The sequence below is a fragment of the Eumetopias jubatus genome, unplaced genomic scaffold (assembly GCF_037043125.1).
Source record: "Eumetopias jubatus isolate StellerSeaLion01/CBP00866 unplaced genomic scaffold, mEumJub1_p1.0 scaffold_13, whole genome shotgun sequence".
NCBI lineage: Eukaryota > Metazoa > Chordata > Mammalia > Carnivora > Otariidae > Eumetopias > Eumetopias jubatus.
Window position 1 is genome coordinate 91,941,065 of NW_028274819.1, and position 12,470 is coordinate 91,953,534.

Here is a 12,470-nt window from a genome sequence, read left to right on the forward strand (position 1 = left end):
GACCATGGCCTCCTCTGGGTCCCACAGGGTCCCAGAGACACTGCTGGTCTTTAACCAGCCTGTCTAGTGCTGGGAGCCCGGGGGGGGGGCACTGCTGTGACCCACTTGCCCCCTCCATGTCCTCCCCAACCTGAAGGACACAGGGTATCACAACGGCTTCCATTTTAGGAAAAATAGTTTAATGTTAGGTTTCAAACCTCTTTTCTAGATGAGGTCCCATTCTCCGTGGAACCCCCAGCCCACTGCTCTTCCCAAGCCCGCTGGGAGGTAGCAGCCCCTCTCTGGAGGGCACCCACCCGCTCCAGACGCCCCTGCCCTCCTGGGAGGCCTGCTCTGGGTCTAGGCTCTAGTGGACGCAGCACTTCCGTGTTTTTATCGAAAGTGGGCAGAACACTGTATTTTGCCCCCTTCTCCGATGCCATGGGACCAGCCCGCGGCACATTCCTACCCTTTAATTAAATAGCCCATTAAATAAGCTCCCGGCGCTGGTGGAGAGGGGGTGCCACGGCACAAACCCTGTGCCTCAGGCGGCCTCCTACCACCCCAGGGCCTCCACCCTGACCAAATACGGCCGCCGCGAGAGCTGCCAGGGGCAGGGCCCCGTCTCAGGCCCGGCCAGTACCAGGACCCCTCTGCACACAGAGGAGGGAGAGTCCAAGCGGGTCATGCTGGCACCAGGCACCCCCACAGCCATGGATGGGGCCGCTCGGGTGGCAGAGCGGGCGGACTGACGGGTACAGCTCCTGCCCGAGTCAGAAGAATGTGAGGTTCTTGACTGCTCCCATCTCCAGCATCCGCTTGATGGCCAGGGCCTCCTGGGAGACATTGTGGCCTGACCCCTGTGGAGACAGCCAAGGAAGCAAACTGAGGGACTCCCAGGGACCTCCCCGGCCCAAGAAGGTCTCTCTGGTGCTCCCCACAGCCCCGCCCTTCTGGGGGCTCCCTTCCCTGGGCTGGCTCCCAGAAGGAAGACAGGACCTGTGTGGCCAGAGGGACAGCGGACTCAGGCTGGGAGCCCAGGGGTCTGGATTCCACCCTCCGAGTGACCTCACCACAAGCTGCCTCTGGGTCCCTGGCACCACTCTCACTTACCCAGTGTCCCCAGCTCCGCCCCAGCCAGCTCAGGAGCAGGGCCCGCTTACCGCCATGGACTTGAGTGTGATCTGTTCGTAGTAGTGAATGGTCTGCTTCCTGTTATGGGCATCTGGGTAGCCAAAGCCGGCGATGTGCACCAGGTCGCAGAGGTGGAGGGCCAGTGTGATGGCCAACAGGCCGGTGGTGGGCTTCTGAGGGGACAAGGGGTGGGGAAGGTATTAGGCCAGCAATTTGCAACAGACTTTTTTTTTTTTTTAAGATTTTATTTATGAATTTGACAGCGAGAGAAACAGCGAGTGAGGGAACACAAGCAGGGGGAGTGGGAGAGGGAGAAGCCGACTTCCCGCGGAGCAGGGAGCCCGATGCGGGGCTCAATCCCAGGACCCTGGGACCAGGACCTGAGCCGAAGGCAGACACCCAGTGACTGAGCCACCCAGGCACCCGTGCAACAGAATTTCTTTTCCACGGAAATGTTCTTCATCTGGGCCGTCTACACCGCAGTCATGAGCCACATGCGGCTACGGGGCATGGGAGTGGGGCTGGAACTAAATCTTTCACTTTATTTAATTTTATACTTAATTAACTTAATTGACTTAAATTTAAATAGCCACAGGTAGCTCAGGGCTACCAGACTGGGTAGGATAGCCCAACACAGCTCAGGGAGGGTTTGGGCCTTGAGGCATGATGACGGCAATCAGGATGACAATGGTAATCATCATCACCATCTATTACCTTTTGAGCACTGTGTGCCAGACCCTATGTTAAGTATTTTACCCCGTATAATACGGGAGTGCATCCGATCTTCACAAAAACACTTTCAGGTAGACACTATCATGGGCCCCGTTTGACAGATAGGGAAACAGGCCTACGACTCTTTGCTCAAGGAATGTAAAGGTTCTGCTCTCTGCTTTGAAAAACTTCCCCTCTTTCAGAAAACCTGGGGGCTCTCTCACTCGTGGGCTGTGTGCCTCTTTATGAGGGTGGGCTCTCCCCTTCCGTAAAGTGGGGATAGCAATACTGTTCCCACCCACCATATGGGCTGCTAGGGGGCAGGGGGAGACATACTTTCTTCATTCCTAATTCAGCCACCCGATAACTCTAATCTCACAGACCTTGCCTTCCTCAACTTCAACAACCTGCCTTCCTGACTGCTTCCGTCTGCCCACTCCCATTTAGGAGCCGCTCCCTGGACCTCGTCCGCCAGGTTTTTCCCAGTGTCCCTTCTGAGCTCTTCTGTCATTTCATCTGTCCCTTCCTGCCGGGGCCTTCTGTTTCCCTCCTGTTTCTTTGACCACCACTAAGTTATCTTATCCAGTCCACACCTTTGCCGAACCACATTTCCATGGCCTGCTAGACAGCTCTGCCTGGTCACGGGCTCCTGAAACCTGCCAGACTCCCCTCTCCCCCTGTATTCCCTATACTAGTTAAGCACGTTACCACCCAGCCAGCTGTCTAAACTGGAAACCAAGAATTGTGATAAATCTCTCAACTTCACCTGTAAAATAAATGGTGTAGCGGGAGATCCCTAAGAATGACCCTTGAGTGCACGTGGAACCTACAAATCTGAGACCTAGTACATTACAGTCTGTTGCCCAACAGGTGCCATTGGCCATAAGACAGAGAGATCATCCTGGTGGGCTTGACCTAATTATCTGAGCTTTTGCAACTGGGTCTAGAGGTCGGTCATGGAGGAAGTCAGGGGTGGGAAGCCCAAGAAGGATTTATCATGCGGTTGCTGGCTGGAAGGTGGAGGGGGCTGTATCGCAAGAAACCCACAGCATCTCCAATAGCTGAGGGTATCAAAGCTAAAAGCCAGCAAAGGAAACGGGACCTCAGTCCTGGAACCACAAAGAACTGAATCTCTCTGACAAGAAGGACCCTGGAAGCGTGTCCCCCTGCCCCAACCCCACTCCAGCCTCCAGATAAGAACTCAGCCATGCCCTGCTGGACTTCTGACTGCCAGAACTATAAGTCCATCCATAGGTATTGCTTTAAGCCACTCAACTGTGGTGATTTGTTAGGCAGGCAGCAATGGGAAACCGCTACATCAGGGGCATCCCTTCCTTTTCCCCTCCCACGGCCAGAAGCTGGGTTCTGGTCCTTCCCCCTCGGCCACACACCCCATCAGGGGCATAAAATGCCTCCTTTCTGCTCCCCTCAACTTCACTTGTGCTAGAACTCAATGCTAGAGGAGCTGGTTGGTCTTGCCAAAAGGAAATACCTTTTCCCCAAGTCTCTGCCTGATGGGGCCCATGACCCCTCAAAGGCCCAACTCCAAGACCACTTCCTCTGGGTGGGTGGGGGGCCTCCCAGCCAGCCCCACACAGAGGTCTGCCCCTCCTCCCAGCTCCTACAGCATTTGGAACAACTCTCTACTGGGGCATTCTGCCACTCCATGTTGCAACCTGTATGTTTATTCTGCTAGACTGAGTGTCCTTAGGGCAAGGTGCATGTCTTACTCCCCAAGCATGCAAATGTGGGGCCTGGGACTGAGCAGCCACAAAGGACACATTCAACATATGACGCTGAATCATAGTAGATATTCAGTGAAGAATAAGATTCTTGATGCAAAATTTGGCAAACACAGTGAGCATCCACTGTGTACCAATCTCTGCGATAGGCATGTTACATAATTATGTTTTTAAATTCTACAAGGGCCTTAAAAGGTCAGTACTAATACCATCCCTACCATACAGATAAGAAAAAACATGGCTCCAAGTGGCCGATCTGCCCAAGGCTACAGCGTAAGCAGGACAGCCGGGTCCTGGCTATGTTTACTAGTTACCTCTGACAACTATCCCACACAGCCTCTCTGGGGGCTCAAAAGGCACGTGTGGAAGACCTTGGAAAGGTACGAGCTGGTGGCTAAAGCCCACCAGCTGAAACAAAAACCATAGCTTGCAAAACTGTACCATGACTCCCAAAACTGACACATCACACCAAAGCAGGACACACAAGAGAAACTGAAGCTCGAGCTCCTTTTAACTCACTCTAATCTGTTCCAAGATAAGATCACATATAAAGTGACCTATTAGGCAACTGCAGAAACCCCAGTTATTCAAAAGCCAGGCCACAGACTGTTCCAGCAACTCCCTGGTTCATAAATTCTGACCGCACCTGCCAGAGCCTCTAACTCCAGCCCCAAGCCCTATAAAAACCCTCCCCCAACTTCCTGCTTCTCAGATGCCCCCACAGTTCTCAAAATTACGCACTCTCCCCTCCCGCAGCCAACTAAACCAGACTGAATACCAGGGTGTGCAGCAAGGTGTGGTCAGGAAGTTGTCCCAGGTGCTGTTCAAATGCAAACTGCCATCTCAGTTGTTACTTTCCCCTCTCCTGGGGTCCTCCAGGGCCTCCCAAGCCTCTAGAAACGTCCCACCCCAGAAACTAGGAACTCCCCTGCCCGCAGCCCACCATCACCTGCACCTGCTTAATCTTGCGAGGCTGTTGCATCGGCAGGCTCAGCAGTTTGTCAGCTGCAATCTCCATGAAGAAAGGGTTGAGAATCCGAATCTGCCTGGGGTTGACGTCCCAGATGAGGGGAGGCTGCTTCCAGAAGCCCTTTCGCACCTGCAGGGCACAGGATTGGAAGGGAGAGATGAGGGTGTGCGAAGACCTGTTTCTCAAGTCCAGCCTGGTGGTCCTGAGCCAGCAGATGGGGTCCACGTGATGGCGGAGGCCCCCAGGGATGCAGGGTGGCGGGGGAGGTGGAGCTAGGCCCGCACCCAAGAAGGGAAGGGCGACCAGAGAGGAGTGGGGAGAGAGAGGCGGGAGGGCCCTGCCCGGGGTGCAGGGGGGTGGGCAGGTGACATGCTGTGTAGAGCATGGGGTCCGACTATGGCCCACTTCCAAAGATATTCAAGCAGGTGGAAGGGGCTTAAGTGTGGGGCTGTGTAAACACTTGGCGAAAATGCTAGACGGGATCGTTCAGCAACTGACTGGATGAGAGAAAGACGCAGTGGACACCACCCGGAAGGACAGATCTCCTGTTCTAACCCAGCCCCCGTCTGGAAATGCTACTGACCAGCTCCTCTGCTCCCACGTTCCTCACCGGCAAACACATATTCTGGCAGTTTCCCTGGCCCAGGCAGCCTCAAGCCTGGGGCGCCACCCGACTCCCACAGGCTGTCGGCCCCGGTTGCTTCGGCGGCGGCTTCTCAGAAGCCCCACAGAACACGGAGTTCACGCCTTCCCCTTGTGGGCTCTTTAGGACCACAGGGCAGACGTTGTGGAGCGTGAGGTCCTGAGACAGGCAGGGTCCCATCCCTGAGGCCGGACCCCTCCCCTCCCCATGTCCCCACCCACCCTCTTCTTATCACTCAGGATGGTCTCAATCCAGTGGAAGTCCATTGCCTTGAAAGCTACCAGGACGAGGAGTGTGTCTGGGTTGTTCTCCACTTTGGGGTTGAAGTGGGCTGACTCGGGGTAGAAGAGACGCATGGTGGTCTTGGAGCCCACGTCCCCCTCATAGCCGGCCACTGGCGCGTTGTTCAATCTGAAAGGCGGGTAGGAGGATGTCCGTCACCCAGAGCCCCACGGGCCAGTCGACAGTCACTCCCAAACAGAAGGGATGATGGCCGGTCCTACAGACCTGATGACCACGTCGTACTTGTTGATGGCGTCTCCCAGTGAGCTGTTGCGCAGCCGGTGCCCGTTCCCCACCACCACGCAGCGGCGACACTTGAGGCTGCCGTGGGGAGAGGGGGATCAGCCCCAGGGGTGATCCCTGCTCCTGCCCCACTTAACTCCTGCTCTGGGTCTGCCCTCGGGCCTGGCCCCGGATTCCCTCCCAGGCCGCCTCAGCCCCCGATCCCCCAGGGCCCAGGCATCTCCAAGGAGTCCTGCTTACGGTCCTGCAGACTCCACAGCCCTGGGCTTTAAGGCGAGAGGGGACTGAGCAGAGCAGGGAAGACGGAGGAGGGGAGGAGGGAGGGCTCCCGGTGGGGACCAATAAGAAAGCCCGTTTCAAAGCCCCCTCTCCTGGTGCCCAAGCCCGCCTGTTGCCACGGCAATACCCTGCCTGCTACAGACGGCACCTGGATGCCCAGGCTCAGTTGCCGTGGACACTGGCGCTCCTGCCTCCCCGGGAGACAGGCAGGCTGGGAAGAAGGGTCAAATTGGCCGCAGGGGAACAGAGATAGGAAGGCTCACTGGGAGTTGCTGGCCCATGACTGTCGCGTAGGGGCAGGAGGGAGAGGGCGCTCAGCCTCAGGGCAGGACTGTCTCCTCACCTCTGGATGCTCTCTGGAATGGAGTAGCTGGTGATGGCTAGAACCCGGAGAAGCAGGTCTTCTACAAAAAGACGCAGATTGGGAGGGGCCCATGACAACAGCTAGCTTTCCAAAGGCTGCCAACTTTCCCTCCGCTGCTCCTCAGAGCCTCCACTGCCCCCGCTCCTCCCCTGACCCCCACATCGGAGCCTGGCTCAGAACGTGGGTACTGGGACCGCGGGCCGCAAAGAACAAGAAGCAGTGTGGCCGAGGGGAGCCCACCACCCCCCTTCACCTGGCCGCTCTTACCACTCCCTTTGGTCCCGTAGGGCAGCTCATAGGCAGAGGGCGTCTTGACCCAGAAATAATCCTTCAGCTGCAGGAAGATGGGCTGATCTCGGGAGTAGCTGCACAGAGGTGAGAGCAGGGTGGGGATGAGAAAGGGATTCATCTTCAGAGAAAGACAAGTATCATATGATCTCCCTGACAGGAGGAATTTAAGAAACAAGACAGAGGATCATAGGGGAAGGGAGGAAAAAATGAAACAAGATGAAACTAGAGACAGGGCGCCTGGGTGGCTCAGTCGTTAAGCGGCTGCCTTGGGCTCAGGTCATGATCCCAGGGTCCTGGGATCAAGCCCCGCGTCGGGCTCCCTGCTCAGTGGGGAGCCTGCTTCTCCCTCTCCCACTCCCCCTGCTTGTGTTCCCTCTCTCGCTGCGTCTCTCTGTCAAATAAATAAATAAAATCGTTAAAAAAAAAAAAGATGAAACCAGAGAGGGAGACAAACCATAAGAGACTCTTAATCTGAGGAAACAAACTGAGGGTTGCTGGCGTGGTGGGGGGTGGGAGGGATGGGGTGGCTGGGTGATAGACACTGGGGAGGGTATGTGCTATGGTGAGCGCTGTGAATTGTGTAAGACTGATGAATCACAGACCTGTACCTCTGAAACAAATACATTATATGTTAATTAAAAAAAAAAAGAAGATAGTAGGAGGGGAAAAATGAAAGGGAGGAAATCAGAGGGGGAGATGAACCATGAGAGACTATGGACTCTGAGAAACAAACTGAGGGTTCTAGAGGGGAGGGGGGTGGGGGGATGGGTCAGCCTGGTGATGGGTATTAAGGAGGGCACGTACTGAATGAAGCACTGGGTGTTATACGCAAACAATGAATCATGGAACACTACATCAAAAACTCATGATGTGGAGCGCCTGGGTGGCTCAGATGATTAAGCGTCTGCCTTTAGCTCAGGTCATGATCCCAGGGTCCTGGGATCGAGCCCTGCATCGGGCTCCTCAGCGGGGAGCCTGCTTCTCCCTCTGCCTCTGCCTCTCCCCCTGCTCATGCTCTCTCTCTCTCTAACTCTGTGTCTCAAATGAATAAATAAAATCTTAAAAAATAAATAAATAAATAAATAAACCAAAAACTAATGATGTACCGTCTGGTGACTAACATAACATAGTAAGATAGAATTGATAAAAAAAAAGTAAAGTAAAATAAAAAAATTAAAAAAAAAAAAAGAAAGGGATTAATCTTGAAGAAGCCAGAATCAGAGTCGGGTCAGGCCCCTGACTAACAGTATATATATCATATATAATATATAATGTAATTATATAATATTTAATAATATAGTAATATATCATATATATTATGTATTTACATATAATATATATTATATATTTATATAAGATATGTGCTATATATTTTAAATATATAATAATACATATTTATAACATATAATAAAATAAATAACAAAATACATATTATGTATATTATATCTAATATAGAATAACATTATATATAATAAATATATTACTTATACGAAATAATATTTAATAATACAATACTTTGGGCCCTTGCAACCTCCCACTCAATATATAAATTATATTTATATATTATATGATCTTATATATAATAATATAATATTACATATTGTATTATATTACACATACATATATATGTCCAAGGGCCTCTCCTCCCCTCACGGGCTCACCTAACCCATGTCCACTAATAAGTTTCCCTCCATCTAAGCCAGCACTGAGGTCCCCATCCTGTGAAACTCCCCATCCACCTCACCCCGTGCCCTGCCCCACCTCAGCCTCAAGTACTTACTTGCCAAACAGCTTAGAGGCCTTCCTCTCTGCCTCACCTTGGAAGCACGGCTCCTTCTTCTCTGGGATGGGAAAATAAAAACTGGAGACAGAAAAGGAGAGGAGGCAGGAGCTCCAGTCAGACCTCTCGGGGCCCAGGGGCCAGCATCCCAGGCAGCCTCAACCTTCTCCCCTGACATGGGTCCCAAGGTCCCAGAGAGTGATGTGCAGGGTAGAATCACCTCAACCCGTTTGCTCTGAGACCACCTCATTGCAGATCCGGCCCTCCTTTCTCCTGAGCTCCCTGGGTGAGGACCCTGGGGAGACATCACAGACCCTACCCCAAACCCACTACCTAACCCTCCCGGAAGGATTTCATGCTAACAGCTGAAGGGAGGGGTCATACCCTGGTCCTCTGAACCCTCCTGGCCCCACTAGGTCCATCACCCCATGACCCTCCATCCCTGAGCCCATTCCTGAGAAGAACTGATGGAAGGACAAGGAAGCTGGACTCACAGCTCAATGTACCTGTCTTCTCGGGAGATGGAATACCACACCATGACGACCAGGACCAGAGCCAACATGGCCAGGAGCTTCCAGCCTGCAGGGCACATGCACAGAGGAGCTAGACAGAGACAGGCAGGGACAGCCCCAGTGCACCGACCCTGTTTCGGGCCCCTGCAACCTCCAACTCAAGCAGACCCGGCCCCTGGCTCTCGCCTGGCCAGAGTTTTCTAGCACCGGGGTTGGGCCTGTGTTTCTACTGTCCTTCAAGATGGAGAGAGGGCCCCTTGGCTATCTGCATGTGCCTCCAGAACCCCCAGGGGGTCGCAGGATGATGCTGAAGGCTGCCTCTGGGGGCCCATCCTTCAGGGTGGGGCAGCCCTGGGACAACACTCACGGGACTTGCTGATCATGTTTCTCAGCGGGTAGCAGGGTTCCTGGGGAGAGCTGTCATCCCGGCTGCCTCGGGCCACCTAGGAGGTTAGGAGTCACAGGTGTGTGGTCAGTTCTGGAAACCTTCTACCTAGAGACTAGAGCAGGACACACCCACAGCCTGCCTTCCCTGCTCCAGAAGGCACAGAGCTGCTTCCAGGGTGGCCATGCAGAGAGCGGACATCCTCCTAATCCCTCAAAGACAGCATCAGGGGTCTGGGGTGGGGGAGGGCAAGGGACCCCAAGGCCCACTCCTCAAACATGAGGTCCCACACCAGACTGGCCTACTCCAGCCAGCTTCCCTGGTGCGGTTTCTCTGTCCCCTTCCTCAGTCTGACCTGGGAAGGGCCAGCTCCAGGAGGCAGATGGGAACCTCAACCCACCTTTTACATGGAAGTGAACAGTACAGGGTGTGATTTGTAGTTTGTGCAGCTGAGGTTTATCTATTCTCTGCCATCCAAAGCAGTCCCTTAGTTCTGGCTCCCACCCACCTCTCCATTCTCAGTCTCCCACTACTCCAGCCAAACGCATCCACTCAGGCCAGGCACTGGGGGGAGGGTGGGCTGTGGGATGGTCCTCCAGTCCTTCTAGACTCTGGCCAAATGCAAACAGTGTCCAAGCCCTCATCATCCCAGCACTGGGGGAAGCTCCGCGAAGGCAAGTGTTTGAATGGGAGCGCAGGGAGGAGGGAGGGTCCAGTTGGTCAGAGGAGATGGGAGACCCTCTCGGGTAAGGGCGAAGCTGGCATGGCAAGGACAGGGCTCTGGAAGGGGTCAGCTTCTAAATGCACATAAGCAGAGGTCCGCACATACAAACTCAGCCAGGGCCACGCTGCAGTCACGGGGGAAGGAATTTAGGCAGCTTGCACACAACACCAAGAGGTGTGGGACGCCAGGCACCATTTTTGTCATCCACGCACTGTTCCTCAGTCACCTGAATAAGAAGAGTTACCCTGGGCTGCTTCCTGAAAACACAGATTCGAGGGCTCCTCCCAGGGATCGCTAAATCAGACGGGGCGGAACCTGGGACAGGCATTTTCACAAACAGGTGATTTTTATGATCTTATGATTCTTATGATTCTCCTGGAAAGGGAGGGAAGCTCTAGTGTTTGCGCTCTCTCAGGGAGACCTGGAAAACCTCACATTATTTCTTCAGGGCAGGAGACAGCATCAGGATGAGAGCTGGTTTTTGTTAGAAATCATAACTCAATTATCCTGAACTTTGTCCTATGACGGAGTCAATGTTCTGCCCCCAGGCTCCACTCTGAGTCCATAAACACCAAAGAATGAGAGTCTTGGGAGGGGGTGGGATGAGGGGTGGGGACCAAGCCAGACATCCTCAGGAGAGTCAGGAGCACCCATCCCCAAACCCCAGTAGGGATGGAGGATGACCCTATCCAGTAAAGAAAAGTTCTGGATTTGTAGTTAGAAGACACCAACGAAAGCCACGGTTTTAGTAACTTCCCTGGTCACTCCTCCGAAAGTGGTATGTCTTCTTCCATACCTACCTACAGCCACTGCCAATTCATCCCTTACCAGGTTGTAAAACTGGGAAGTTAGCCCAATAGATGCTTGCAGCTCAAAATATATTTATCAGATCAGCACCATGGGCATCACTAGGGACCTTATTAGAAATGCATAATCTCGGGGCTCGTGGGTGGCTCAGTCGGTTGAGCGTCAGACTCTTGACTTCTGCTCAGGTCATGACTTCAGGGTCATGAGATGGAGCCCCGCGTCGGACTCTGCACTCAGTGGGGAGTCTGCTTGGAGAGTCTCTCCCTCTATCCTCTAGAGCCGCCCCCCCCCCCGCTCGTGCTCTCTCTTTCTCAAATGGATAAATAAATCTTAAAAAAAAAAAAGAGATGCATGATCTCAGGTCCCTCTATACTGACAAAATCAGGATCTGCATTTGAATAAGATCACCTGATGAATCATATGCACATTCAAGTCTGAGAAACACTGGTTCAGGTGGATGTTTTTGACCTTGACTGAAAAGGAGAATCGCCTGGGGTGCTAAAAAATTTTTAAAATAAGAAATAATTAGAGCGTCTAGGTCCCACACCTAGGAATTCTGACTTGATGTGTCTGGCCCAGCACCGGAATTTGCTCAAATACCTCAGGTGATTCTAACACGCCATCAGGGTTAAGAACCACTGAGGAGGTTGAGGAGGGTAGGATGTCCGCATGATGGCCAAAGCAGGCCGCTCAAACCTTGATGTGTGCCTTCTGACTCAGTGGGCGAGGCTGGGTACGAATTCTACCCAACTCCCAGGTGGTGCCCCGCCACTCGGCAGGGACCACACTCTGTGCTGCAAAGCTCCACACCAGGACCCTTCCAGCCCTAACACCTCCTGACTTTATGAACCACAGCCTCTCTTCCCCTCCACTCTCTCAGTCTTCATGACCAGGATTCACTCCATTTCGCATCAGCTCCCTGTGTATTGGGAGGTCACAACACTGGTGACCCGACTGGCACAAGGCCAGCCCCTGAGGAGTTTAAAAACATACAGAGGCCTAGGTCCCATTCTCCAAGATTCTTATTTAATTGGTTAAAGGCAGGGGTCCAGGCTTTCGTAAGTGAAAAACAAAACAAAACAAAAACACCCCACCTCCCTTCCAGGAAGCCAGGATGGACACCACCACATAGAGGGAGCTCCACAGTAACTGAAAGACACAGACTCGGCCGCCCCCCCAGGCCCCACCTGGGTGGAGGACACCTTTCACAGTGGGAGTGAACAGAGCTGACTCAGCCAGATCCCGAGCAACAAGTCAACTAGCGCTCTTTGACCTATTCCCCAGAAAGCCTGCCCGGGTATATCTTTGTTCCCAAGCGGTGCTGGTGTGTGTGCGAAGCAGACCGCCTAGGCTTAGAGCTTGGCCAAGACCCCCAATCAGGGGTTTCACCAGCCCAGCCTCTCCCCTTGCTGGGCCAAGCCAAGGCCAGAGCTCAGCAGCCGCGGACATTCGGGGAGCCCGAGACTTGGGGCGACCCCCAGCCTTCCCCCAGCTGCTGGCTGCCCCACATTATTGACCAGGCCCCCGGGTGCAAAAGGCCACGGGCTAAGTCACAGGGGAGTACCCGGGCAGGAGAGCAGAGCTCCGCTCCACTCATGTCTCACCCGCAGCAGCGCCGGCCTGC

The 12,470-nt window shown here is 53.7% G+C and overlaps 1 protein-coding gene across 6 annotated transcripts in view; it reads right to left on the bottom strand.

Moving 5' to 3' along the window:
- Window positions 1-611: 611 nt before the first annotated feature.
- The window catches only part of ST3GAL4 (ST3 beta-galactoside alpha-2,3-sialyltransferase 4), a 33,319-nt gene continuing 21,460 nt past the window's right edge, over window positions 612-12,470 (bottom strand). For 3 of the 6 annotated variants that reach the window (XM_028120815.2, XM_028120819.2, XM_028120820.2), the window contains 10 exons: window positions 9,298-9,373; window positions 8,913-8,997; window positions 8,419-8,499; window positions 6,615-6,712; window positions 6,327-6,387; window positions 5,687-5,782; window positions 5,401-5,590; window positions 4,516-4,665; window positions 1,143-1,286; window positions 612-839 (listed from right to left, as the gene is read on the bottom strand). In XM_028120815.2, coding sequence (XP_027976616.1) covers window positions 753-839; window positions 1,143-1,286; window positions 4,516-4,665; window positions 5,401-5,590; window positions 5,687-5,782; window positions 6,327-6,387; window positions 6,615-6,712; window positions 8,419-8,499; window positions 8,913-8,997; window positions 9,298-9,373 — 1,068 coding nt within the window. In that variant the 3' untranslated portion in view covers window positions 612-752. The remainder of the gene's footprint in view (window positions 840-1,142; window positions 1,287-4,515; window positions 4,666-5,400; window positions 5,591-5,686; window positions 5,783-6,326; window positions 6,388-6,614; window positions 6,713-8,418; window positions 8,500-8,912; window positions 8,998-9,297; window positions 9,374-12,470) is intronic. The other 3 variants (XM_028120817.2, XM_028120818.2, XM_028120816.2) reach the window with 3 other exon arrangements.